We start from the raw sequence: 27,677 nt of genomic DNA, 5'->3' as shown, positions 1-27,677 counted from the left end.
GAAGAAGCCCCGAGAGAGTGACACCCCTGCAGGCCTTACCCTTTGCAGCCAACGTGTGCTCCTGGGAAGCCGCGTGGGGCCCAGAGCTGCTCTGTTCGTGCCCGTGCCCGTTGGGGAGCGCGTTAGACGTGAGCTGGCCATGGCTGGCTGGGTACCGCCGGACAGTCCGCGAGGGCCCCGTGTGCTGCGGGGGGACAGGAGAGCCGATTCTGCTCTGGGTCCTGCGGGAGAGGAAAAAGGAACGGATATTCCTCACGCCCGGGGGCATCCCCGGTGCCATGCTGAGCCAAATAAACAAAGCTTGGCCCACGAGAGTCACAAACACGAGAAAATGACCCAGAACCGATTCCTATAAGTGCCCCAAGTTCCTTTCAACATCCCAGCCTCAGATTCCATCAAAATCAAGCATAAGCACCAACAGGTTTTTGTCTTACCCTGTCCGCCCCAACACCTCCCCCTCTGACTGAACGGCTGGGGCAAAGAGGCTCGCCCTTTCCCACTGAAGTGCACGAAGACGTCCATCACATTGTATGGTTTTTGCCATTTTCCCTGTCACAGTCAGCACAGGGGAGGTGTTACAGTGTCTCCTGGGAGCACGGATTTCTAAAATCAATAGGAGCAGATAATCCAACGAGAGCTGGCTGACAGCAGCTCTGGCTCACTGATATTCCTGGCTTGGCTGTCTTGGCATAATGGTAGGATTTGGGGAGATGGAAAGGCAGCTAACAGCGCGCTGGTATTTGAGCAGGTCAGGCGTGGTACACAAGGTAACTGCTGGCCAGGGAGCCAGGAATCAACCCCGAAAAACATACTGGAAAAGATGACGCACAGGTCGATTAATTAGGAACTAAAGGAAAGGAATATATAAATGAGGTCGAGACAACAAGGTCTATGGAGAGCTGTTCTTCTCAAACGAGTCCATTTTCATCATTTGATAGAATTACAAACACACACACGACAGGCTTGGAGGCCTTGCTACGCCGATAAAAAAATAAACACAGCAGTAGAGTGTCAATCAAGCACATGTGCAATGAATAACAAACTGGCGGTGTGACAGGACGCAAGAAGCAATTGTCACTGGGGAGCGAATTAGATGGGTTCCAGAGTGATCAGTACGAGGTCTGGCACGGCTCTGCAACTTCATCTGGAAATAAATATTTTTATTTCGAAATAAACATGCGATCGACATTGATAATGTGTGCTGCTGACACACAAATTTGCAATGTGGTGTATCGTGATGAGAACAGAGCAATCATACACAGCGGTTTGGATCACTTTGGAGGGCAAATCCATCCAAGCAATATGGGATTTTAATACAGCCAAATGCAGAATTACACTTCTAGAAAGAAGGAATGCAGGCAGCAGCTGCAGATAGGAGACTACCCTGGAAACCAGCAATTCTGAAAAGATTTCGGGGTAATGACAAGCAATTAAATATGAGCTGTCAGCTCGATACCCTGACATCGGGGTAGCGAAACACTGCAGGAACAGGGAGGTGTTTTACCTCTCTGCACATCCTCATCACAGCAGGGAGCGTATATGGTAAAATATCACATCTAGTTCTGACGTGAAATATGTCACACTTTCTGAAGGATGTTGAAAAACCAGGGAAGGAACAGGAAAAAACATGACAAAAATAATTTGAGGGCTGGTGAAAATGCCATTCTTTAAGAAACCTGGAGTTGTCAATCTCTTCAATTTATCAAAAAGAAGATGAAGAGGTGCTCTGATTACAGGGCACGGGCTTCTCCACAGGAACAAACTGCCAGGTGTAAAGAGCCTTGTAATCTAACAAACAGCATAAAAAGGCAAAGCATGAAACGACATCTGCAAACCAAAGCCAAATTATTCCCTGCTGGAAATCACGCCCACACCCACGTGCATCAGTCTCGCTGCCCTCCTTCTGCCAAAAACCACCAAAGCAGTGGGGTCCTGATAGCATGGCTTCAGGAGAGGAAAGAGTACTTCTGGGACATATCAGTGGAACGCTGCAGATATAAATGAATGAAGATTAGTTATCTGTGCTGTCACAGAGGCTCTTTCAGTTTATTTATTGATCTATTGATGGTTTCTGGCCTTGATTGAAGTCCCCGGACTGGATACCTGCAGCCTATTTGTCTCTAATGCAGGAAAGCCTGGAAGGTGAAGCGGCTGAGCTGCTGTAAGGAGGCAGGCACAGGAGTCCTGAGAAGGGAGCAGCACAGGTGACCCATGCTCCCTGCACGGCAGCGTTGCAGACTGAAGGCTTACATGCTGTTCAGAGAGGAGTCTTGCTAAAGGTCATGCAGGGATGGAGGCAGAGCAAAAAGCATTGGTCAATGAGCAGGGATGGATAACAAAATTCATCAGGGGTGTAACCTACTGATAAAAACATCTGTTGTTGTTAAAATCACAAAATTTACATTTCTAAGCTACTATCCAGCCCTGCTGCCAACAGGGAAACTTCTGGTTCCTGTTGCCTTCTCCTTTGCTACCTGGTGTGCCACCACTTCCTTGGTTAGGAAAGAAGGAAAAGCCACACAGAGCTCTAGGGAGGCTAAATGAGCCCTACCAAGCTCTGGGAGCTGAGGAACACTTGTTCTCTGATTTCTGGTGAGAAATCCCAAGCATAGTAATATGGGTGAACGCGGGGGCTCTGGGACTTGGCTTTGTATAGGTAGAAGCACCCAAAAGGGAAAAGGCAAGAGTTCCCCAGCCCTGCAATGCTTACTGTCCTGGTGCTGATCATCCTAGGGCAACCTGAACCCTGAGTTTTGATGAGTCGCTGGGTAAGGGTGGCCAGTGGCACGAGGCAAAGAGATATCAGCTCTGGTGCTTGAGAATACTCACACCATGGTTATCCTTGAGGAAGGGAGCATGCCATGTGCAAGCAGAAGGGCTTGGCTGGGCACAGCCCATGGCCTGCATAAAGGAATTCCGTCCCTCAGCTCTGGGGACAACTCTGATGATTCCCAGGATCATCAGAGTTTGTAGGGGAAAAAAGGCAAACATATGAAGAGCTTTCCAGAAAGTACTCATTAGTGTCTCGGTTATGAAGAAAAGTGGATTCTATGGGCTCACTGCAGACAGGCAGTGCCAGCCTCATCAAGGAAAAATGGAGGAGGAACGTTACCCCAAGCCTCACCATACTAGAGGAAAAGCCATCCTACTGGGATCCTGCTGGCACAGCGTTCCAGTGTGTGTCGCAGCGGGGAGAGGCAGATTTGCTTTGAATTAATTTGTTTATTTGGTTCTATTCTAGGCAGATGAGCTCTGGGATTTGTACACTGGGTTGGGTAACACCCTGCTACCCCAGGCCACAGAAATCAATGGCAAAGGGCGTCTTTCCATCCTGGTTTGTCAGATCCAATCCATCCCTAAGTCACGCCAAGTGGCTGGCTCAAGGTCAGGGAATATAAAACAGAGGTTTTCCCCTCCAAATTGTCAAAGTCAGTCCATGCTGGGCAGAGGGGAACTGGTTCGCTTGGAGGGTTTCAGGGAATGGGCCCTGAGCTCCCCACGTTGGCACAGACCTGGCCAGAAGGCGCTAGCAACCCCCAACCATTTGGTGGATCCTAATATATGTCCAGAGCTTGAAGTCCCTGTTCCAGAGACTTCAGTTCCAGTTCAGTTCCCAGAGATCTTCAGTGCCACAAGTTCTCTCCCCTGAGTTTGTCCTTGGGGGAACAGAGAGGACAGAGAACAGACTGGGCGGCTCCAGATCACCACAGGGCTTCCCACTGAGGGAGGATTCGTGCTACCTCTCACCATGCACCTGCTCTGGGAAGAGGCACTGAAGAGGAAGAGGAGGTTGAGACCTTGAGAGCTGCGCTCTGGGGCACTGAAAGTCCCGAGGCTTCACATTCATTCAGTCTCACAGCCTCCCCCAGCGCGGCATTACTCACTTCCACGCTTCCAGCCAGGCACAAGGCCAGCACAGATCTCTGCCGCATGGAGCCTCTGCAGAGAGGCAGTGGTCTCTTCCTTTATAGGCAACTGCCTGCCAAGCAGCTGGTTTCCCTGCTCTTCATCCGTCAGAGCTGCTGACAGCTCTCTCCGTGTCAGGCACAGCCTGTGGGGCAGGGACAGCCTGCAGGCTCCTGGGACACCTCTCCTGTGCTGCCCTGGGACACCCACCCTGCTGCGTCCCAATAACAGCAGCAGTGCCCGAGGGGAAGCACGGGTCCAGAAGGGAAGGCAGAGGAAGCAGTACTGCCCCTAAGGAGCAGGGATGCCTGTCCTGCTGGTCTCACCTGGTACCTCTCACCCCACAGAGGACGGAGAGCAGAAGGCTGAGCAGGCAGGCTCCTGGTAGCCACACTGACGAATGCGACAACTGCTGTTTTCTGAACCAAGAACCAACCACATTTTCCTTTACGAGCCTGTCATTTCAAGACCCGGCACACAGGATCACAATAACCAAGTTGAAATCACCGTGACCTCGGGGTCCAAAAAGCAAAACTGTTTTCCTCACCCACTGTATATAGAAAGTATTTTGACAAACGCTCTGGTCACTGTTGATGATCGTGCTTGGTGTGGGTAAACAAAAGCCATGAGGAATCCAGGTGGACGTACAGCTGCGGCTCCTCTCTGTGACCCACGGGCAGCTACCCTCGTTGGGGCTGGAGGCAAAGGTGGCGAATTCTTCAAAGCACTTCCCTCTCCCTACCAGCAACACCTCAGTCTTTCCTGGATTTCGCTTCTCTCGGCTGCTCTTTGTTCAGCTGTTGGTTTTGGCCAGATCGCTAGCGAGCTTGGAAGTGGTGCACTTCGCATCTTGCGTAAAGGAAACGCAGAGCCAAGTGCCACGGGAGTATTGCTCTTGTTTCATCCGGGCTGCCTTGCCCTCTCCCCACCCAAAGCCTGGCTGACCACAGCCGGGTGGACAGCCTGAGGCACTGCAGAGTGAATCCTGGACGGTGTGGGCAGGGGGCAGGGGGTGCTTGCCTCAGACGTGGACCAGGGCTGGAAAATCACTCCTGGAGCTGGAAACAGATCAGTGAGCTCACACAGGGACCACTTTTTGCTGCGGAGCAATGGGTGCTTCCCAGCAGGACAGCAGCAGGGAGCGGGATAGGGCTGGCCAAAACAGAAGTGAAGACACGAGGCCCTCAGAGAAGGATCCATCTCCCAGGAGCCAGGAAGCCCCATCTCCAGACCCGAGTCCAAGCAGCTCCGTCTGTCCATCACCAACCTGCTGCCCTGGGAAGCGGCTGCTGCCACCTGCTTCCTGCTGGCCAACCCTTCCCAAGTGGCTGCTGCTTCTTGCCTAAGGAGCAGGGATGGGCAGGGGGCCTTCCTGGCTGGACCCACACAGCGGGGGACCACTGGCTTTGGGACACCCCACAGTGAGGTCCCGGGGCTGCAGAGCGAGGCTCCTCGCAGCGGGGAACCCCCCCAGCTCCTCCAGCCTTAGCCTGCACCGGCTGCTCCAAGAGGAGAGCTCGCAGCCAGGACGGGGGCTGAGTCACGCTCAGCCCCTGATAACCTGCCAGGACAACAGGAGGGCTCTCCCCTGCTCTTGAAACACCAAACAACATGCTCGGTATCTGTCTTGTCCGTTCGCCTGTCCCCTTGGCCAGGCGCCCTTGCCGCTTGAGGCCACAGGGACCAAAGGCAGTGATTCACTTCCCCCTTTGTAATGCTCTGCGGTTGCCGATTTTCCACTAAAGCATCACAGAAGAATGGGCAGCCTCCACACCAGTGTCTGTGTCTACAGGGGGAGAGGAAAGCAGCCAGCCTTGGAAAGCAGCAAATTGACCGCAGACCAGAAACTTCCCCTTTCTTGGACTCGGAGCAGGTTCCTCAGCAGGCAGACGGGATTCATGGCTCAGGCTCCAGGCCCCGGAGCACAGGGGGGGCACAGCTTTGAGAGCACCGAAGTCTATTATCAATTAGCTCACAAACATGCTGACAAGGAAGACAGCTCTGTTAGGACGCAGGGAGGAGGGGGAAACCACACCACACAAGGCACCTGACTTCAAGCCCACCCACACGGTGTCCATAAATCTCGGCTCCGTTTATCATCCCCACGAGCAGCAGAGGAAGCTCTGAAACCTCTGGTACCCCCTGTGAGCTCCCTGCTCTCCAGGGTGGTGGTGAGGGCAGGAGAAGTTCTCCTGGCCTGGAGAAGCAGGTGGTGGGGCAGAAGACCCTCCTGGCTGGGGAGAGGCCACAGGAATGACCAGCCGGGTGTCCTCGAGCCCGATTCCCAGTCACCCGCAGCCAGATCTCCTGCCAGACGGGCTGTCACGGGGACATCAAGGTGAGTGCCCACCCCATTCCTCCTTCCAGCCTCTGTCCCACTTGGATGTAGGAGCCTGGCCAGAGCGGCTGCTCACACGTCCCCGCTCAGCTCTCTGCTGACACGAAACCTTGCCCCACACGCCACACGTGCCACCTGCCATGCTGTCACTGCTCATCTTTGTGCTCTCGCTTTAGCGAGCAAGCAACTGCCTCCCTGGAAGCGGGCCAGCTCTCCAGGCATGGGAACAGCACCTGCCCGGCCCGAGGAGGGTGCAGACAGGCAGCAGGGCACGGCACGGGGCTGGCACGGCAGCAGGGGGCCCTGGCTGGCTCGGTCAGATTTTGGGGTGCTGACCCCTCAGAGGGCCACAAATGGGACTGCAAAATGCCAGGACCCCAAACCCATCCGATGGAACTCCCAGCAGAGGCGTTGGGCACACTGAAGGTGGGGTGACCTGTCCCCCTCTATGGCAGGCAGAAAACAAGCATGGAGCTCACATTCATCCTGCTAGTGAGCAACTCCAGCCCCCTCCACCAAGCTGCCCGCTTCAAAGCCCTGAGGAAACACATCGCCCTATTCATCCCCACACCCACACGTGCCCGTGCACTGGTGAGCGGGGGCAGCCAGCAGCCTCCCCGCCATTTTACATGGGCATAGAGAGGGCAGGCAAAGCCTCTCCCACAGCCAGCAGGGGGAAAAGCATGCCCAGGGGACACAGGGTGGAGAGGAGACTTGTTTAATCCTCTCTGCTGGTAAAAAGGCTTTTCATCTACAGCCGTGGGAGACACCCACTCACCCTGGGAACACTCTAAGACATGTTTCGATTTAAAGTAGTGGCTTGTATGCAGGTTGGACACCCTGGCCTTTGGGTCTATGAGCTCCTTTCAGTTAGGTTTCCATGTCTCTCCATCCCCTGCCACACACAGGATTCCCTCACCTGCAGCACTGAGCCACGCTGGGATATCACACTTTGCTGCCCACTCTCAAAGCCAGTGTTCAAGAGGCATTTAGAGAACGCCCTCAATAACTTGCTTCGATCTTTGGTTAGCCCTGAAGTGGTCAGGCAGCTGGACCTGCTGTCCTTTGTAGGTCCCTTCCAACTGAATTATCCTATCCTATTGTGGTGGTTCCCACACCGGGGACCAGCAGGGAGGAGCAGGCTTTGTGAGCGGTGGGAAGGGACCAGGAGCAGGCACTGCCTGGGCACCAGCCCTCAGCAGGGACAGGGACAGGGAAGGCAGAGCTCCGGTGTTGTTATCAGCCTGTCCTAACGCCCCTGGAAGAGTTTGGCACTCTGGTGCTGTGGCAAGCCTCGTCACTGAGAAATCAGGGTGGCCACCCTGCCGAGGCACAGGCAATCTAATCATACATGCTGCCTGCCCCATCCACATAGCCTCAGGCTCTGAGCGTGCTCCTCATGCTCCCAGGCCAGTTTTTGGCTCAGATGTGGGTCTGTTAACTGTTCCCCTCAGCTCCCACCCTTCCAATTTGCCAGGATCTTTTCTGGCAATGAAAACCACCTTGGCTAAGTGCAGGACCCCGGGGAGCACAGGAAAAAAGCCCATGCAATTGGGTCTTCTGCCTCCAACATCCCAAGCACGCCTGGTCCCTCATGTGCAGCCACACTGCATTGCTCTCTGCTGCTTAATTTGCTGTTTGCTCCCACTCTGCAAAACCTCAGCCTCTCCTTCTTCTGGATTTCTTCCTCCCATGGAGGATTTTTTCCTTCGGCTGTAACAGATAATATTTTTCCACTCTGAATCTGTTCATAGTTCCTGCAAATGCTTAGTTTCTGGGGACTTCTACATCTCCATTTCAACCCCTCCTTGTACCAAATCAGCTTCAATCCATCCCTCGAGTCCTGCCAGCACTCGGTGATTTATGAAAACACTCAGAACCAAAGAGAACCCCTTTGATTTTGCTTAAGTACCAGCTTAAACCAAAAAGGGCAGCATACGACCAGGTATGAGAAACTGCAGCATAATCCGTATGCACAAGGAAGCTGAAAGAAAGCTGGACAACAAACCAATGCAGGCACCGGGGAAAAATTCTCCAGTGTTTGATCGTGTGGCCTCGGTGCTTTTTAAACATCTTTCTTTTTCACACAACTGCTATATAAATTGTATGGTCATAAATGTCCCAAGTGATGGATGTGTAGTATATAAAATCAGCTATAAACTGGATTTTCTGTACTACTTCACCCATCACATGCACATTGCATTTGCCGTGCAGGCTGCTGTCTAGCATGTAGTCTCAGACAAAGCTGACAGCAGCAGCATTTTTCTTTCAGGTAGAAGGAAAAGTGCATTTGAACATTTTCTCCCAAAGCCTAGAGGCTGAATTAAGTTATAGGAATGGCTCACGAGGAGGTACAGAAGAACCAGGCCTAATATAAAGACCATATTTGGAGCTTAAAAGGAGCCCGAAAAGCTCGCTATCCTCCCGCTGCTCTGAAGTGTATGCAACCCCCTAGAAAGTAAATACATAAAACACATAAAACAGAATGGTGCTGACAGCTTTAAAGCACCAGAAAGTCGAGCAAGTGTATCTGGTGCCAGGCTCAAGAAGGTGTATCTTGCAATTTAAAAATAGAAGTATTTTTATATAAGAAAAATTACATTTACACTCCTCTTGGGTAGCTTGAGTTTTTCCTTTAGGCTTCCCAGACAGCCTGCCAAGGGCTTTCAACTGTGTCAAAACAGGAGAGGGGCTGAGACCTGGAACTTATGGAGCTCTCATTGCCCCGAGTGGAATCTCATTTTTGCATATTCTCACACAGACTGGCACTGGCTTTTCAGTTTCAATTTTTTAATAAAGTCTCAGATATCTACTCAAAGTCGGCTCTGGATCAAGGAACATAAGTGCTTGGCCACCTTGTGAAAACTATACTGCCATAGGGAAGCACCTCAGAAGGCTGCAATTAGAGCCTATCTACTTTAGGGAAATTTGCCATTCAAGTAACAAGCATAAACACGCCGCAGAGGGGAAGGCAAGGTTGGCACCAGCATTTTACCCCAGGAATTCAAAGTCATCTCCTGAGCTGGTCTCATCCCAAGCAAAGGAGGAAACAGCCCCCACAAGAGGAGTGCGCTTGCACAGAGGGACTTCTCCACCAGGATGGCTTTTATTTCCTGTAGTTAATTGGGTATTAATAAGTTGTAACCCTCATAAGTATAAACTGAATGATAGTCATAAATGAGCAGAAGACCAGGAGCCTGTTCAGTAGGTGGGTGGCTGGTACCAACCTCCTCCTAACACCCTCTGTGTCACTGCAGGGGACAAATTGTCCTGGACACTCCACAGCAGCACAGGTAAGGCAGCAAGGAAGCTCCAGTTTCCTCATAACCATGGGAAGTTCAAAGCTGGCAAGACAGGAGGCTGCAGATACTGCCTTAACAATGAAGACTGCTCTGTTTGGAGCAGCATCCTCAAAAATCAGATGATACTGCCCTGATTTCTCATTTTATCTGCTAGCCCTCAACGACAAGCTAATCCAGCTGGTTTAGCCAAGCCACAGCTCTCAATGTCATGTTTCAAGCAGCCATCCCAGGCTGGAGAGCTTTACATCCATCTGTGGTATGCCACGGATGCCACTCTCCTCAGAAATGAGCATGCGAGGCATTTGCCACCAGACCAGGAGCTGCTCTCTAACCGTGACGAGTTACTTCAGCTGGTTTTCAGAAGGGGGGAAATATACTTTTTCCATCCAGTAACCTCTGCTGCACACCCAAGAGCCTGCCTCCTGCCTGCTCCCTGCTGTTCTCATCATTAGCTTCCCGGAGAGAGGAGCGAGACTTTGGCAGGGCCTCCCTGCTGGCACGAGGCTCCCCCAGCCTCGCCAGGCCAGGAGCGCTTGCCACAGCTCCTCCGGGCCTGCAAGCAGCCCTTCCTCGCATCAGGAAGGGAGGAGATGTCTCCTCCTGGGTGCTGGAGAGCAGGCTCGGAGACCAGGACTCGGGGAGGGCATGTCCCGACTCAGCCTTCTTCCTTTTCCACCCCAAAACCAGCCGGCACCTCCTAGCAACTGCCCTGCCCAAACAGAGCCCTCCCGGAGGAAGCTCCCTGCTCTCCAGGGCTTAGCTGTACTGAGCCGTCTGCGCCGTGTCTCAGCACCTTGTACCACAGCTATTTCCTTTCCCCTTGCCCGGCTTGCTGCGAAAATGCTTTGCAGGTCCCGGTCACATCTTCTGTTTTTTTTTGGGGGGGAGGAAGGCCTTGCTTCCCTACCCCAGTGCACGCATCCTGCCTGGGCAGCACGGTCTCGGGGGCAGAGGTGGGTACGGGCCCAGCACCCGGGCACCCGGCACTCCGCTCCCCCAGGAGGGACCTTTGGGTGACAGTGGCAGGTCCCTCCCCACGGCCTGCTGGCCACAGGGACAGGTGGCCACAGAGCAGGCAGGCGTCCAGCCAGAGGGACAGGGGCACGAGCCCTCTCCACCCCGTGCTAAACAAACAGGAATTCTTCCGATACTCCAGCCTTAGGAAAACAAAGCTGTTTCCATTTAGCTCGGCTTCTGGGCTGAGGTGCAGCTCCACCCGCGCAATCATCCGGCGGGGCTTTGCTTCCCCGGGCAGAGATTCAGGCTGAGATCAAGGCGAGGGAGGATTTGCTGCTAGCCCGTGCTGGGAGGGCCTCTAACACCCCCAGGATTTTGCTCTCTGGAGCACTCCCTGCTCCAAACAGCTGGGGCCGGGGCCTCCTGGCTTGTGGCAGGTCCCCACACTCCCTCAGCCGCCCGGCTCCAAACCTCCTCCTCGCCATCAAGGGACCTGGGGAGTCACACTCATCTCCCAGCCTGTGCTGTAAGGAGCAAAAGCTTGAGCATCACCAGCTCCAGAGCCACCAAAGCGATCCCAGAGATGCCCATCTCCGAGCCGTGCCTTCTCAGCAGGTGCTGAGCCAGGAGAAGGCTGGTGCCAGCTGAAGCTCCTCATCTTGAAGGAACCACTGCTGAGAGCCTCCCCTGGCAGGACTGCCCGAGGCCAGGGCACAGCAGGCAGCTCTGGCACAGGCTCTATCTCACTGCAGCACCTAGCACACGTAGCTGGTTTCCTGCACTCCACGAAAAGCTGCCCAGTGCCAAAGGTGGGATATCCTGCGATACAACACAGGAACAGGGCACTCCCAGCTCATGTGCCCAGTACAAGAGCTCACAAGACAGGAGGACAAGGCACCACACCGAATCCCACGGACTCCGCCAGGCAGACAGATTTCATCATTTTTCCTCAGCATCTCAGTAGCAATTTTAAATTTAAATCGCTGGCAAGTCTGACCAGCTGAGGTTAAGAAACCATTTTAAGCCAGCCCCACCTCTCAGGGAAGTGGGGAATATTTTGGTCCAGAAATTTTCTGAATAACCCCTGATGTTGCTCTTCTATCTCTGTCTGCAGGCTCCCTTCAGAATACATTGGAAGCAGAATCAGCCCCATCTCTGCTCAGAGAGCAGGTCTCTGGGGAGGATTCGTGTTTTTTGCTGCGTGTTTGTGCAGCATCTACTACAGCATTGTTCCAGTACATGACTTCACAGCTTCTGATTACCACCTCAGTACAAACAAACACATATAGAGCCAACATATACACAAACAAACAAAAACAGACAGCACATTCACTCACGTGAGGATTGATTTCCTGTCTTGGCACAGCACGATGTGGCTTGGAGGTCTATGAGCTCCTACCCTTGCGCAATTCCTCCTTGTTAGCAATGAGAATGTGCAGGGAGATTGGGGACTGATTGTTTGTCCTGGATCTCAAAGCCACCTCACAACAACTGTGACCTGGAACCACCAGTGCCCTCACCCCCTACAGCTTCTTCTATACTTATAAGCAAATCAGATGAGCAAGGCAGGTGCTGTGGGACCACAGTGGGCTCACTACAAGAGGTCAGTGTGCCACCAGCATGACTCTTCTTTACCCAGGAGGAGACTGAGGACTGGAAAGTCTACCTAAGCTGCTCCTCTCAAAGTGAATTGAACCCCAGTGAAGGTGAGCCTGTGTTGCCAGCACCTAAGAAGCAATCCTTGTACTTGTAATTCCGAGCAAGACCTACCCAGTTGTGGGAAGGCCAATATGCCTCTTGCCTTTGTTGCTACAGGCCACTTGTATGCAGAAAGCCTGATGGAGAAGCACAGAAAGCACTTCAGTGGCAGCACAAAGACGGATGAAGTTGCAACTGCAAGAACAAGGCTCCAAGTTCAGACTGGTCTGAGAGCACAGTTTCATGAGACAAATGTCCATTCTAGTAAGTGGCTTACCCCAAAAGGGAAGTCCACCCCATTCCTTCCCCTCACTGCTGGCTTTGCAACCCTTCTGGCCTTTGTGCTTTGAATTACCCCACTGCAGGGGCAGAAAATCATCCTTAAATCTGCTGTGTTAGTGTTTGCTGGCTTATAGAGCAGAGCCAGCTCCCAGGGGCCAGATGACAGCAATGGCAGTGCAGAGGAAGCAGTGGGAGAGCACAGCTGGGTGCAATGTCAGCAGAAGTGCACCTTTGGCTGTGGACTTTCGGGCAGCACAGCCTGCAGGGGGAACTCCCTCTTACAGTGCTCCATGGCTAGCTGGCCAAAGGGGACACTCCAAAATAGCTGGGAAAGAACCCATCAAATAGCTGCGAGACTTTTCAGCCATGCCAGTTGTATGCCATATGCTACATTGTCCATGGACAAAACCTAAGCGGCTGGATTGTATGAGAAAAAGCCCAGGGGCTGAAGGGAGGAGCACAGACGGGGACCAGTGCCAGGGTGCAGGCAGCCCCCCACCAGCCCGCACAGCACAGCCAAGGACGAACATCCAACGCTCTCATTGAAGTGAGGGATGGGGTGATGTCCTGTGGGGAACGAAGGAGGAAAGGCATGGCACGGTCCTTAACGGCATCCTATTTCCTTGGGACTGTGCCAAGGGATTTAAGGTAGAGCAGGCAGCTGGGCATTCAGCACTCCCAGCCCAGCACTCGCTAGGCGCTGTGTCTGTCTGGACAGCACCGCTCTGTCGGTGCCTGCACAGTCCCGTGTCCTCCGCACGGAGCCTGAGGTCATGTTCCTAACTGGGAAAGCCTCAAACAGGTGGCGTATCTGCAGGGGCACCACTCTCCCTCCCCTCCCGTCCTTGCACACAGAGGGGTGGGAGGAGGTCACTGCCGTGGGGAAGCTCGTCAGGAGCCAGTGGGATCGCGGGCATGTGCTGAGGCTGCCTGCTCACTTGTGCACCCAGCCTCTCCCCAGCAGCAACGACATGGTCTTGGCCACCTCTCCCCATGAGTATCACCTCAGCCTTGCTGAATCTGGCTCTCATTAGCTAGCCTTTCATTGGGGCACCGAGATATGCTGGCTTCAGTGAACTGCCTCGTGTCAGTCATCCCTTTTCAGCCATTTGAGCCCCTCCAAAATTGTAGATGTCAAAGAGTGTGTGTCCAGAAATGTCTCCAGCCCATACATTGCCTCTGCTTCAGAAGAGACAAAACCACAACAGCTACTGAATGCAAAGAGCACTTTAAAATCAACTGCAAAAATGCAGAAAACCGAAGCCCGAATTGCCCATTCCCCAGGCAGCTCCAAGTAGTGCTGATAGAGAAAGTCAAAACAGCTCACAGAGGAAAAGGAGAAACTGAAATAACCCCATCATCTGGCACCTCCAGGGCACATAATTTGCTGCAATGGCTTCTTCACTGTTACTGAGAGACTTCTGCTGGAAGCCATGTGCAAATTCTCAGCCGTGGTGGCTACCCCTCATCTCCAGAGGGACTTCACAAAACACAAAATGTGGAAGAGAACGAGAGCACCTCAGAACCGACTCACAGCAGCCAGGCTGAAGCCATAAGCTTTTCTTCACACAAAAGAAACAGACAGTGCCACAGTTATCATCCTGAGCTCAACAAGCTTCTTGCAGGGCCTCTCTTGAACAAACCCCTCTGAACACCAACAGCTGCACCTTTGCTTCCACACCAGCCTGCGGAGTGACCCACAGGATGGCACAAAAGCAGGGAACACCCAGCTCAGTAACGGCTGGAGTCTGAGGGGAGACACCTCAGAAGCACTGCACTTATCATCATTTGGCTCAAACCCGCATTTAACAGCACACCTCAGGTCTGTGTGCCTTCCCCCTGGTGCCACCTGCACATGGTGCCCTGGACACATCCTCTTCGGAAAGAGTTTTCACCCCACTCCTCGGCCCACCTTGCTGCCCCCAAAGCTGCTCGAAGGACAGGGGCAAACAGCTCCTCCCCTGTGGGACCACATCCCATCCCTGCCTGTGCCTGGGGACCCGGACAGTGTGCTGGGGACAAACTGGGAACCCTGGAGCAGACTTACCCGGTGGGTGCATGCCGTGGGACGGGCGCCTGAGCCCCTCGCGGGGACGCGTCCCTCTCGGCCGTGCCGGTCCTCCTCCGCAGGGAGCTGGCGGGGGGGTGGAGGGCGATGCCGGGCGGGTGGTACTCTTGCTCGGGGACGACTTCTTCACATCTGGAGCCCTGGAAGCCCGAGCGGCACGTACAGACCTGGGGCCGGCTACAGGAGCCCTTGTTCTGGCACGGTGGGTCGCAGACAGCTGGGGAGACACAGGGAGGCAGATAGCAGGACATGAGAGTCCCGGCAGCAAAGGGTAGAGAGGTTTGTGTGCTACCTTTCTGCTTTATTCCGTTCTGCGGTCTGACTTGCACGGTCCTCCTGCCTCTCCCCCTTTCCAGGTCTCCCCCCCACAGCCGATTTTGGAGTCACCATGCCCAAATTCCTCCGCAGTTACAGGGACTTCCAGTTCATTAACTTCATGCCCAAACCACTCTCCAAGCCCGCGTGTGTTCCTAATTACAGCACATCAGCTTCAGTTTGCGCCCCGGGAGGAAAGTGCTGTTAATTATATGCTGGACCCTGACACTTCCCAAGTTAACAGATGCCAAATTGGGTTTATAACCCAGTCAGTGAGAGCCAGGGAAGCACAGCTCACTCGGGTAGGACCAGGCTAGATGTTCTGAGCAAGCATAATTGAGGAGACACCGAAAACCGATGTCTTCCTTCAAAGAAGAGAGGAAGGTAAGTGCTGCCTGGCAGGAGGCCATGAAACATCACCAGACAATGCAAGGCAAACGTTAACCTCCAGCCACGTGGAAAGCCTGTGGATGAGCTGCAGTGTGCAGCTACCACTTCTGCTCCAGGCCCATTCCCCAGGAGTGCCCTGGGTGGCCGCAGGAGCCAGTTTGATGTCCCAGCACCTCCACACACAGCTGCCAAGGCTCCACGAGCACCTCTCTCCCTTCCTGGTTATGTTCTCACACTGCATCCATCGCTGGGGGATCCAAGCAGGTCTGTCAGACATGCTGCTTTTCTGGACAACAGACACACAGAGAGCTCTAGCCCTGTGTGCCATACCCACATCACCCCACTGGCACCAAGCAAGGGAAGTCCCCGTGCAGACTCCAGGGTCCTTTCACTACAGCACGGACCGTTCCCTGACCCCAAAACTGGTCTGCCATCAGCTTTTCCTAATTGCATCAGCGTTACATTGGCTGGAACACTTCATTTGACCTTTATTTTACCGTGTTAAAGCTCAGGAAGAGAGACAGATCAAGGGAAAAGGGAGAACCCAAGCCATGGAGCACTGTATAGGCTAAAGCCAGAGCTTTTGATGAAATCCCTCAGTAAAATAAATCAGCCTCTGCTGCAGACTCTGGAACATGGACAGAGTCCTAGTCAAGCAGGAATGAGCTGTCTCGGGGAAGCCTGTCAGTCCAAAATTTGAGGTCATTTATAACAGCTCAGCTGTGATTTAAATGGGCTGCCAGTCCATACCATTATCTCCCAACAAACGCCTATCTCAGCAAGCTGCACCACCCCAGAAAGCCTGCCGTGCCCAACAGCCGCTTGGAGAGCTGAAATCCTGCAGAGCAGGGACCCACCGGAGCAGCAGCTCCAGATCCAAGCCACAGCAGCCCTCACGATGTCTCCCATGCACAGCTGTAACGGTGGCATGGGATGTAGGCTCTGTCCCTTGGCAGCAACAAGCCACCAGGCACTCTGGAAGTCCCTGAGGCAGCCAATATAAAAAAGAGAAAGAATGGAATGGGATCAGCCTTCATGCAGGATGGGCGGGGAGCGGCCCTAGCTGAAATACTCCAGCTCTAGGATTAATCCACTTCCCTGTTTCTTTTGGAGACTCAGAAATGACTTGAAAGAGCTTTCAAAGGTCGCTGGTCTTCACTCAGTCTAGATGTGCAAGGCAGGAAGGTCAGAGCCCTTCCAATTCCAAATGTGAAAATCATGAGTCAGACCCCCAAAACCATAAAATTGTCAGAAGAAACAAAACAGTTAAATATACATGTGTATATATATTTGGAGTCTTTCTCTTTGCTTTCTGGCTTCTGAGCCTAGGGGTTGCTCAGAGATGTCCCTCCCCAGCTGCAGGGTTATGAACACTTTCTGGTGAGATGAAATCCCCTCTTTTCTTCTCATTGTAAGCACCTGCTCCTGAAGGCAGGGCTTTAAGGAAAATGAAAACAGGTATCTCAAAACTCTGTATAAAAGGATAAGATTGGGAGGATGCTGCAGGGATAAGTGTGGTGTGGCTCTAGCCACCCAGCTAGGCAAGGCAGCAGGATAGTACACGGAGTCCAACCTCCCACCGCCTTGCACACACACCTGGCCCAGGACTGAGCAATGATGTTGCTCGAGGTCTAGGGCAGTGGTGCAGATCTTCACTGTAGGCTCTCTGAGCTGCTCTCATGCTCAATCCCATTTAACTGTGGGAGAACCTGTCCATCAGCCACAGGAAAACTGGGAAGGTGCTGAAGGACTTGTACCACTGGGGAGGTTTAGTCTACTTTTTCATGGAAAAGCTTGCTTATTGATGCAACTCAATATATGTAACCTCAGTTCTAACCTAAAGCTCTGACGTGTCAGCAAACCCAGAAGGGAAGGACAACTTAAGACAAGTGAGAGATTTGTGCATGCTGACAGGCAGGTAGATCAATGGCAATGTATGAATAAGAGATTGAAAACATAACTTCAGTGAAAAACAGCCTGTACTAAAAAAAAACTTACAGTCACTGCACAGAGGACAGACAGAAGGAGAGGGCATGTGAATATCATCTCTGCTTTGCAGATGCAGAGAAGCCCCAGGTGCTAATGCAGCTGTCTGAAGACACACTGTGAGACCAAGGCAGAGCCAGCGACAGACCCTGGGATCCCTGCGCCTTCATCGAGCATCTTAACCACAAGCCCATCTGTACGAGATTAGAAAGTGCATGGATTTGTTTAGTCCTTCCCAACATGCTAATTTAAAAATGTTTCCTTTAAACTTTAAAATACCCATGGCAGAGAAAAACTCATCCTGCATTACTAGGCTGCCATCCTGGGAAGCAGCAGAGAACCATGACACATACTGCTGATGAGGGTGGAGATAGACAGGCTAATATTGGGAGGCTGAGCAGGATTCCCCTTCTGCTCAGGGGAAGGAATCTGTCAAGGGCAAGGAATCTGTCTGAGCAGGGAATGATGAGGTGATAGGGAACAGCTAAATTATCTATGAGATTGTCCTCCTTAACTCTGTTAGCTTGCTTTCACCCCACCAGTGTCCCCAAGTGAGACAGTTCTCTTTTTTTATCTTCCCAGTCATTGACCCTCTGAAAAAAAACCCAAGTCCTCACTGCCCTTCAGCCCTAGAAGCTTAAGGAAAAAAAAAAAAAAGGCTGGAGAAATCTGCCCAAGGCTTGAGTTCAGCCATGTGTGGAGGGTTTTGCAAGAGGAAAGTCCCTGGAAAAAAGTGTCCCTGGAGAAGGAAGATGTCACTGTGCGTGGTAGGCAATGGCGATTAGATTAAAGCCAGCATTTGGCCCACTCTCCTCCTGTACCCAGGCTCGGACGGACCAAAACCCAGGCCCTGCCCATGAGCTGACTGCCAGCTTCTTCCCTGCTTCACCACAGGTTCCTCCGGCTGCGCTTCCACCCTGCTAACTTCCCTGATATACCCCATATCAAAGAGCATGGGATCAGAATATAAACAACATTGCAGCACAGAAATTAACCCGAATGGGCCATCCAGCTTGCACTGGCAGCTTTAAACAGAGCCAAGTGTCCCCAGCAGCTTGAGCTCCAGCAGAAAAGCCCACAGGGGGAGGTAGCTGGGAACTCGGCGATGTTTACACACCACCGCTCTCCATCCAAGTCCTGCCTGAGATTTCCCATCCCCTGTTGGGGTGACACTGTCAGGCCCGATCGTGTTGATGGTGTCCTTTTAATTAATCCTCAGGAACAGCGGCACCTGAGCAGGCGCTCAACAGCCTGCATGGCTGCGAGCCCAGATCCACGGCTCCTACAAAAACCCCTAATGAGAGAAAGATGCTGCCATTGCTGGCCTCCCGCTCTGTTTACAGACACTGTCTGGCAGCACAGCACGCTCTCTACCGTTTGGCTTCTGTGGACGAGAGGGGGGAAGAAAGCGAGAAAGGAGGTGAGTCAGCCCTTGGCCCCTCGCTCCCGAACGGCGATTGCTAATGCAATTATCCCGGCGCAGCCCAAGCGCTGCGAGACCCCGCGGCAAACAACGCCGAGCTCCTTCCAGCCAAACATCTGGGCAGCTGCTGCCACTCGAGTGAAGCCAGATGCTCAGGGAATGCCCTCGTGCTGCCCCCGGTGTGGGGATTGAGTCCATTCCCTGCCCTGCCCAGCATGGGGTCCACCTGCAGGGTCCCGATGCTTTTGGGACATGCAAGCAGTGGTGTCCCTACTCACGTTTGATGCAGCGGTTCGTGCCAGGAGCCACGGTCCATCCCGAGCAGCACTGCCTCCCGCAGACATTGGGCCTGAGCAAAGAGACAAAAGAGCGCGATGAGGAGGAGCAGGGGGAGCCGAGGTCTCTGCAGCCAGCACCTCTGAGTCACCCGCAAAATTATTTCCTGCAGCATCTGATATTTCCTTCCAGATGGACCAGCAGCTGAGATCAAAACCCATCGGACAAGGGCTGAGTTGTTCAAGTGCCTGGAAGAGAACCCCCCCGGGACGGCGTGAATGCGGCAGTGTGTGCCGAGCCGGCACGGCGCTGAGGAGCCACGTTCCTCCTGAGGGCAGTGGCAGGCCAGAGGCCTGCCATCTTTACAGACCTCATGGCACTGTATTTTCTCCATGGCACTGGGGTGTAAATCAGGCCTCGTTCCCACTCTGGCCACAGCATTTCACCCATGGACACATCCCAGGCGGCTGCAGCTGAAGACAACGTGGCCTCCCCTGCCTGACGCGCCAGCAGCCATGTCCTGCCATTGCTGTCTGCCTGCGGCCTGCCAGCCCTCTGGAGCTAAGCACCTTGTGCTGACGCTCGTTCCAGCAGGCTCAGCTCGTTTCCACGGCTGTTAATTCCAGCACTTTGACGCAAGGTCGCTTGGACTGCCCTCACATGGACAGCATCCTCCCCACCAGCACTTTCAGGTGGCAATCACCAGCCGCAGATGGCTGGCGGGGACATCGCTGCGCCCTGCAAAGCCAAAGCAGGCAGGCAGCCCTGCTTCCTCTGGCCACCTCGCCTATTGACACATCGATAAGGAGGAGGGATAACAAGCCGCACGTTGTTCTCCAAGAGCATTTACTCACCGTGGAGGGAAAGTTTAGGGAATGCGTAACTTTTGTGTATCTAGGTAGAGGGGAGAGCACAGCTGTCAAATGATACAAAGTCAGAAATAGGCAGCCTGACGGCTCTGGAAAGCCTCTGGAAACCAAGTCGGGAGTGTGGTTTATTTCTAACGCTGGACAAGGCAGTTGGAGCTGCTGACAGAATTTACAGGAACCATGGAAACTTGTACATTTGTCTTCTGGATTGACTTTTACATGAACACAACAGGGTCAGAAGATGATCCTGCTCCGAACCAGCATCCTCAGGGCTCCTGCATTCCCACGGCATGAGATGGCGGTGCCAGAGGTGCCAGAGTTCAAGGTGTGGGGCTCAGGTTTCAGGAGAGCAAAGGGGGTGGGCAGCAGGCATGCTAGGATTGCCCTGGAAGCTGCCAGTAGAGACACAGTCACCACACGTAGGAAGGGGAAGTGGTTTGAGAAGCCACATCATTTGTAAAGCATTATCCAGCCCTTCAGGACCAACATTTTGTTAACCCAGGTAGGTTTTACAGGGAGAAAGCACTTAAATTCCCTCGCTGTGGCTTCCTGCAAACAAGTCAAATTAATTCTTGCATCTGCTCACACCTGGAGGTCCGAGGAGCACGGCATGTTCACTATCAACACTGGGGCAAGGCTGTGAGCCACCCCTGGGCACATGGGGCTGCTCCGGGATGGCAAAACCAGTGGCAGGGGCCCTGCAGTCTGGTGTCACTGTACCCAGGCAGCCGATGGGCATTGCCCAGAGGACAGCGGCTCCCAAGGGATGTGAAGGAGCTGGCATAGCCTCCTGGCGAGGGGAGCCGTGAGGCACCGAGCCCCTGGCAGAGCTAGCACCGACATGAGCCAAGGCCATGCTCCCAGCTTTGGAGCACTCAGCCTGCCTCCTGCTTGCCGTGCTGCCCTGCTAACTGGAGGCAAGGCAGCAGGCAGAGGAGAGCAGGCAGCAGAAGGGCACTGGGGGGTGACACAGCTGGAGATGTTCCCAGGTGCTGGTACGTGTTTGTCTGCAACATCGGACTGCTGCAGGGTTCACAGGCACCCTCCAGAATACTTCCCAGCCCAGTTCAGTGCCGTGAAGCTTCCTCCCCATCAAGCAGTGCTATTCATGGTGCTGGATGCACCAGCATAACCCACAGCCTGGCAAAGGAGCGGCTGTAGCCAAGTCTTTACCACCTGCTCTGCTGCAGCAGCCAGAGCATGCCGTCAGGAGCGGGTCCCCGCCACGGAAGGGGGACACAAGCACTCGGGGCAAGAAAAGGCAGCGAGATTTCACAGTGTTATTTGAAACCAGAGCCAAGCAACTGCAACAAGCGCTAAGGGGAAGGAAAAGCAGAAAACAGTAGTAAGATCGCAGCTTCACATAGTTTAAGCATGTGCACAGCCTTGGTGGCGATCACACAGTGTTTGTTTCTGAAGCATTCAGCAGAAGCATTTTTTCTCCATTTATTTGAGCTGTAATCCATGCATCATCCTTCGACTTCACGCAGTGCTCCGCTGCCAGATACGCTGGCTCCATGCGAGTCATTCACAGCATCCTCACAGAAGGCCAGGGGACTATTAGATCACCAGGTCTGCCTTTATACGGCAGGACAGTGAACTCCATCCAACTGTGTATGAAATATCTGCAGGCAGACCCAGCGAAAAACATTAGCAAGAGGCTGCTGGCATCAAAGAGCCACTGAAAGCGCTCTGCCAAGTCCACATCAGCATTAACTGCCTCTGTGCCTGAGCAGTCCTAAGTGCACACTGCAGTGAGGGCCGATATCCCAAAAACCTGGGTGAAGCAGGACTATACAACTGCAGGCAGCGTCCACAACAGGAATTAGTCAAAAATTTTGTGCATTAGCCAACACACAGAAAGAAAATAGGGGAGAGAAGGAGAAAATATGGGATTCCCAGCCTGTTAGCCCAGGATTCCCTGTCAAAAAGCATCACATGCCCCCCAAAATTGTCCAGGCAGGTAGCAAAAGTGGAGGCTTCCACCCAGCTCCCTCTAGTTTTGGCGTGCAGCACGTGAGGATTTGTTCACAGCATCCTTTTGCATCCTTTCTCGTGCTCAGTGTTAGAAGATGGCAATTTTCCACGATACTTGCTGTGGCGTCAGAAGTCACCTCACAACGAGCCAACAGGAGAAAACACCAAAAGCCAGCTGTGGCAAGGCTTTCGGCTGGATGCTCCCGTGGGAGGGTGTGAGCAGGTCCCACCTGCAGCACAGTGAGCAGGGTACTGCACACATCCAAACGGTCCCTGAGAAAGAAACTCAGTTTGGGACATGCTACTGTCAGACAAAGTGGGAAGCCAATTCTGCAGAGGAGATACCATGCTAATAACCATTTTTTTCAGCCTCATGACGCCTTTTCACAGTAAGCGTGGAGACCTGGGCAAGGCCCCTGGAGGTACCAGCAGAAAACTGTGACTTGGGAATCAGGAAAGGCATCCCACGCTGGGATTTTAAGCCAAAGTAACTACATGAATAAATGAATAGCACTGGGGTGGAGAGCAGGCTGCAAAGCCACCTGAGGAAGGGAAAATGAAGGTTGACATACCAGAGAGCAGCAAGAGTGCAGTGCAAACAGCAGAAGAGAAAATATCCCACCTGGCAAAAAAATGAAACATCATAAAATGAAGTTTTTTAGGGGCCCTGCGTTTCCTGGATGGAAACGTGTCCAGTGCAGCAAGGGACGTAAGAAGATGGATGAGGTGGAAGGCCGGGAGTCTCACGGAGAGGCTTGGAGGCAGCAGCAGCTAGCTTTCCATGAGGAGCAACGCCATGTGGTTACTCACCGGCGGCGATTTTAGCTCGGCTTTCTCGTAGGAGCCAAAGACGGTAGGTCACAGGGAAGTTTAAAAAGTGCTGATTTGGACTCCAGAAGAGATGGAAAGCTACTGCCGACAAGCCATTAGAGGCATGTTCCAGAGTTCAAGTTCTCGGGGACCACAGCAAGCTCACTCCTCCCAGCCCTCACCTTCCAGAGCAGAGCAGAGGCAGAGTGCAGACAAAGCGCGGCTCCGAGGTGCAGCTCTTCGCTCCCCAGAGCCTGGAGGACACCACCCCATGCCCCAGGGAGCCACATCTCACTGATAACAGGCCAACAGAGCGGCAGTGATGGACACACCGTGACTGCTTCCTCAGAGGTTCTTCCGAACAGAGCATGAAGCTTGGGGCAGCTCGCCCCCCGTGGCAGCATGGGCTGGCTGCTGGCACTGGGGGCAGCCTGGGGACCCCGCGGGACTGCAGGGTGGTCACTGGGAAGAAATGGGCTTCGTCTCAAGGGACCAGCCCCAGCTGAGCTATCACGAGACCCTAAAGCACGGCTGACAACACCGGGGCTGCAGAAAGGTTAAAATCCTCCTGAGCCCAGAGGACCCCAAACCTGAGTGAGCAGGACCGGGTCTCCCAAGGAATGTTTTCAGCGTGCTGTCCCTCTGGGCAGCTGGCAAAACAAGGCTAGAGGAGTCAGTAAGCCAACAGCTCGGGACCTGCCTGCCACTGCCTAGCTGGTAGCGGTAAGGACTTTGAGTATCAGACGTAATGGGGAAGAAAAGCAAGGCTGTGTTTACTGCTTCTGTGGAGTTGTAGGAAACCACGTGGGGTGCAGAAACTACACGGAGACAGCTCTGGCTTGAAACTTCGCAGGGAGACGAGTACAGGAGAGAGAAACCTCAGGGATGAAGCTGCCTTTTGCATTCTAGTGCAGATCCCTCCACACCTTACAGAAAACCTTTCTGGCTGTGTTCAAGGGCAGTGAGCCCACAGCCTGCCCTCTGCTTCCCCCCACAAGGGCTCATGGGGGGAGTGGATGCGTGCTGCCACATGTGTCGGTCCCACTGCCTGTGCCAGGGCTCTGGTGGCCGATCCATCTAGCAGGGGCACCCATCCCGAGGGGCATCAGCTGCAGGGGAGCACAGAGGGAACCGCAGAGCTGGGAGCCCAGGGAAAAGGGTTTCTCAGCGCCGTGCCAGACGTCCCGCTGCAGCTCCCCTCGGCCGCCGAGCAGCTGGCCTTGCCATATGATCTCCTCTCCACCTCCACAGGGCTGCAGCCAGAGCCCGGAGCGGGACGCAGCCCTGCCAGGCGGCTCGTAGGAAGCCTCCCCCGGCCGAGCCAGCTGAAGCCATGGGAAGCTGCCGTGCGGAGCGCTTACAAGGGGCCCATTATGGGAGGTAGGAGCCAAGAGGCCAGCTACCTGCAGCACGAGCCGCAGCGCCCGGCCTCGCTCCATCCCTCGGGGAAAGCCGAGCCCCTCCAGCCCCTCTCGGGGCACCGAGCCCGGGGGGAAAAGCGGAGGGGGCGTCCCGCAGCCCGCAGCACGGCGGGGAGGCAGCCCCCGGGGGTCCCGCGGGGGTCCCGGCAGCCGGCACTTACCCCGCGATCCTCCCGGCGCCGCTCGGCTCCTTCGCCCGGGGCACGGCTCGGGGTCGGAGCCCGCTCCGGGGCCGCTGCCGGGTGGCCGCCAGCCCCTGCCCGTGCCCGTGGCCGTGGCCGTGTCCCCGCCGGGCCCCGAGCCCGTCTCCGCCACCGGGGCCGGGGGCTGCGGGCAGGGGCGCTGCCTCCGAGGGGGCTCGCTGCGGCCGGGGCAGCCCCGGCGCCGTGCCCGCAGCCCCCAGGGGCGCCGCTTGGCCCCGCAAGCGCCGGGGCTCGGCTCGCCGGGAGGCGCCGGGCTCCAGCCTGGCCGCCAGGTCCCGCTGGCAGTCGCCGAGCCCCAGCAGGATGGCGAAGGTGAGGGGCAGGACGCTGGCCGCGGCTCCCCGCATGCTGTCAGCCCGCGGGGCGGCCGAGAGCCGGCGGCGAGGGGTGGGCATCGCCCCGCCGGCTGCGCTCCGGTGCGCCCGGCGGAGCCGAGCCTCACTGCCCCATCGCCCCGCCGGGCTCCGCCGGCACCTGCTGCCCACCGGGCGGCCCGGCAGGAGGAGGAGGAGGAGGAGGAAGAGGAGGAGGAGGAGGAGGAGGAGGAAGGCGGCTCGTCGTCGTCTCCCCCCCCCCCCGGCGCGCTCCGCGGGCAGCTCCGAGCACCTTCGCGCCCGCCTCTGGCACTGGCAGAGCCTGGAGGGGATGGAGGGTTTTATTTTTGGAAACCTCCCCCTTCTGTGTCTTTTTGATGCTGACATCGCCCCCCCCCCCCCCCCCCCTCCGGAGGACACGGCTCGGCCCCCCTCCTTAGGAGAGGAGACATTCCAGCAACACCCACTTTGGCAAAGGGAAACAAACTACAACGGAGGAGCCTTAACCCCTGCCTGCCCGGGGAGCCCGGCCCGGCAGCGGCCGAGCAGCCCCCGCCGCCCCCTCCCCGCCCGCAGCGAGCCTGGGAGCCCCGAGCGGGACCGGGGGCGGGCGGAGGAACGCGCCCCCGACCCCAAATCTGGGGCTCTCCGCAGCCGCAGCAGCACCGGCAGCCGGCCCGAGGCTCCCGGGGGCATCTCCCAGCAGAGAGCCGAGGCACGGCTCTCTGGATGCGGTGGAAGCGTTATTTGCCATCCCGTGCTGGCTCCGGGGATCTCCGAAATCTCACCCCCAAGCCCGGCTCAGGGTTTTCGTGCTTACTTGTGTAGGTCCGGGCTGGGAAAGGACCCACCCAGAAGCTCCAGGTCCTTCAGCTCAGTGGCACCTTCCAGGAGACAGCCCGCCAGCTGAGCAGACCTCCATCCCTCCCATCCGCCTCCCTGCGGGCACCTGGCTTCCAGTGACTGCCTTAAATGCCTTGAGAAGGACCGAGGGAAGAGTGGCAGGAGGGAGAAAGTGGCCAAAAGTCTCCTTTCAGCCAGGTGTGCCAGCTCAGCCTGATCCTCTGCCACGTCCCTGCTGCTCTCCACTGCCCTTGGCCATTTTGGGCAGGAGCGAGTCCTCCTGGAGCAGCACAGGCTCCATCCCTGCCAGACAGCACGGTGTATTTGGGGTGGGCTCCCTCTGGCCCGCAGTGGTGGCTGTGAGCTCGGTGGGTGGCTAAAAACTTCTCTCTGCATCTTTGCACATGAGGAGAGCAAAGCAGTGCGCTGCGGGCACTCAAGGCGGGGAGATACCCAGCGGTGTGTGTCCCTGCAGTGTGTCTTGTAAAAAGAGGTGTCCTGCAATGCTCATCAGCTCGGGTTTGTTATATCAGGGTCGGGCAGATGAAAGGTGCATCTCAGCATCCCTACCTGAGAGCAGCTACTGGATGTCTGCGAGAGATGGGGCATGTACAGAGCAATCCTTTACCCTCACGTCTGCCTGCAGGGCAGGGGCTCTTGGAACCAGACTTTATCTGATCTCCCTTGTCTGCTCTGTTACAGGGGGCTGCAATAGAGCCCAGGCTCACCTCCTGCACCTGCTGCTCCCCTAGCCCCTTGAAGAACCAGCTGATTCTCCTGTCCTGTCCTGTCCTGTCCTGTCCTCTCCTCCCCTCCAGCAGGACCCAGTTGCCCTGTCCCCTCTCCCACTCCATCAGTAGCACTCCCAGTTTGAAACCAGTTGCTCCAGCTCCCCTCTTCCCGCTGCCTGAGCCTCCAGCCCCCACCTGGAGGTGAGCAAGTGCCACAGGAGCAGAGGGGCTGAGTGGGTTTGGGCTTCAGCCTCGGTGACAGCAGCTGGCAACAGCATCAAAGCAAGGAGCAGCAGGCACCTCCGTGCTCGCCGGGACGCGGCCAGCTCTCCGCCCGCTTGGGCAGAAGCTCACAGAGCCCCTGGACCCCTCGAGCAGTGCCCGATAACAGCCAGTGCTCAGTTCTTTGTTCTGAGGAAGAAGAATGTCCTTTCCATCCTCACCTAATTACTTTCTTATGCAGCAGTGGAAAGAATGCTTGTGCCTAAACCTGACACAAGAAAATTATCAACACCATAAACAAAGCCATAAACAGAGCGGCTGAAAGAGTGCTCGGAGCTACTGCAGGCAGCCCCAGCGCGGGCTCGGCCGGGGCACCAGGGGGTTCCTGCCCCCGGGGGAACGGGGTCACCCTGGGAAGACGCAGGCTCAGCGTTGCCCAAGCTGCAGGAGTCTGCGTCTCCCCCGCAGAGCTGAGGAATGAGGTTTATAAAGCCAGTGCCCCACGCGGAGCCAGGGGGGCTGGCGTCCCATCTCAGATCAGCCCCGTGCTGTGCTTACAGCCACCCCCAGGAGCCAGGCACCCGGACCTTCCCGGCCTCACCCAGCAAGCAGGTGCTCTCACAGGGATGTGCAGAGCTGTTCGACCCTACAGGAGTGCTACAGAGGAGCAGTGGCCACCGAGGGCACGGTGAGTGCCCAGTGGCTGGGGAGTGATGGCAGCCCCAGTGCGGGTGAGCAGGGGGGTGATGCACACCCACAGGGACGCTGCCTCCCAGTCCCACACTCAGCCCTCCCCAAAAACGAATTGGAAATTGGGCTGCGTGGGGAGCTGCAAGGCGAGCTGGGCTGCAGCACGCTGCTCAGCGGGGGCTCAGCAGACAAACACGAAATACCTCATTTCTCAGGAACTCACGCAGACAGAGCGCGGATGGTCGGGCTGCTCGCCGCCGAGATCAAACCCACGCCTGGGAAGAGAGATTAGCAGCAGAGAGAGGATGGAGAGTGCGATCCGACGGCGGGGAGCACAGCGCTGGCCCAGGAGGGTGAGCTGCAGGTGGGCAAAGTGCTCGGGGCAAAGCAGGGCCACCGCGTTCCCCTCCCTGTAAGTCCATGCACCAGCTTCTAGGTGGCTGAGACAGCACCGAAGGAGAGGCCAAGGTCAGATGGAGATGCAGGGTCTCCACAAGGGCCCCTCTGTGCACCCTCGTTCCCCCACCCTCCATGTCCACACCGCCTCTGCAGTACCCCCTCGGAGGGGCAGCACCTGGGAACCACGCGTCCAGGGCCAGTTGGCCCCCAGATGCGGCTCCTGGCACCGCATCCCTTAGATTAATTAGCCCCTTTTC

General features: G+C 55.3%; 1 protein-coding gene across 2 annotated transcripts in view; it reads right to left on the bottom strand.

Annotated features, from left to right (window-relative positions):
- The window catches only part of LTBP2 (latent transforming growth factor beta binding protein 2), a 56,635-nt gene extending 31,826 nt beyond the window's left edge, over positions 1 to 24,809 (bottom strand). For both annotated transcript variants that reach the window (XM_084288193.1, XM_084288194.1), the window contains exons 1-4: positions 24,180 to 24,809; positions 18,944 to 19,014; positions 14,531 to 14,768; positions 40 to 221 (exon numbers count right to left, since the gene is read on the bottom strand). In XM_084288193.1, the coding sequence (XP_084144319.1) occupies positions 40 to 221; positions 14,531 to 14,768; positions 18,944 to 19,014; positions 24,180 to 24,616 (928 nt within the window). In that variant the 5' untranslated portion in view covers positions 24,617 to 24,809. The remainder of the gene's footprint in view (positions 1 to 39; positions 222 to 14,530; positions 14,769 to 18,943; positions 19,015 to 24,179) is intronic.
- Positions 24,810 to 27,677: the final 2,868 nt, after the last annotated feature.

Source organism: Netta rufina, assembly GCF_964035555.1.
Source record: "Netta rufina genome assembly, chromosome: 5".
Taxonomy (NCBI): domain Eukaryota; kingdom Metazoa; phylum Chordata; class Aves; order Anseriformes; family Anatidae; genus Netta; species Netta rufina.
Note: the sequence above shows the minus strand (reverse complement) of the source record. Positions and strands in the feature narration are given on the sequence as shown.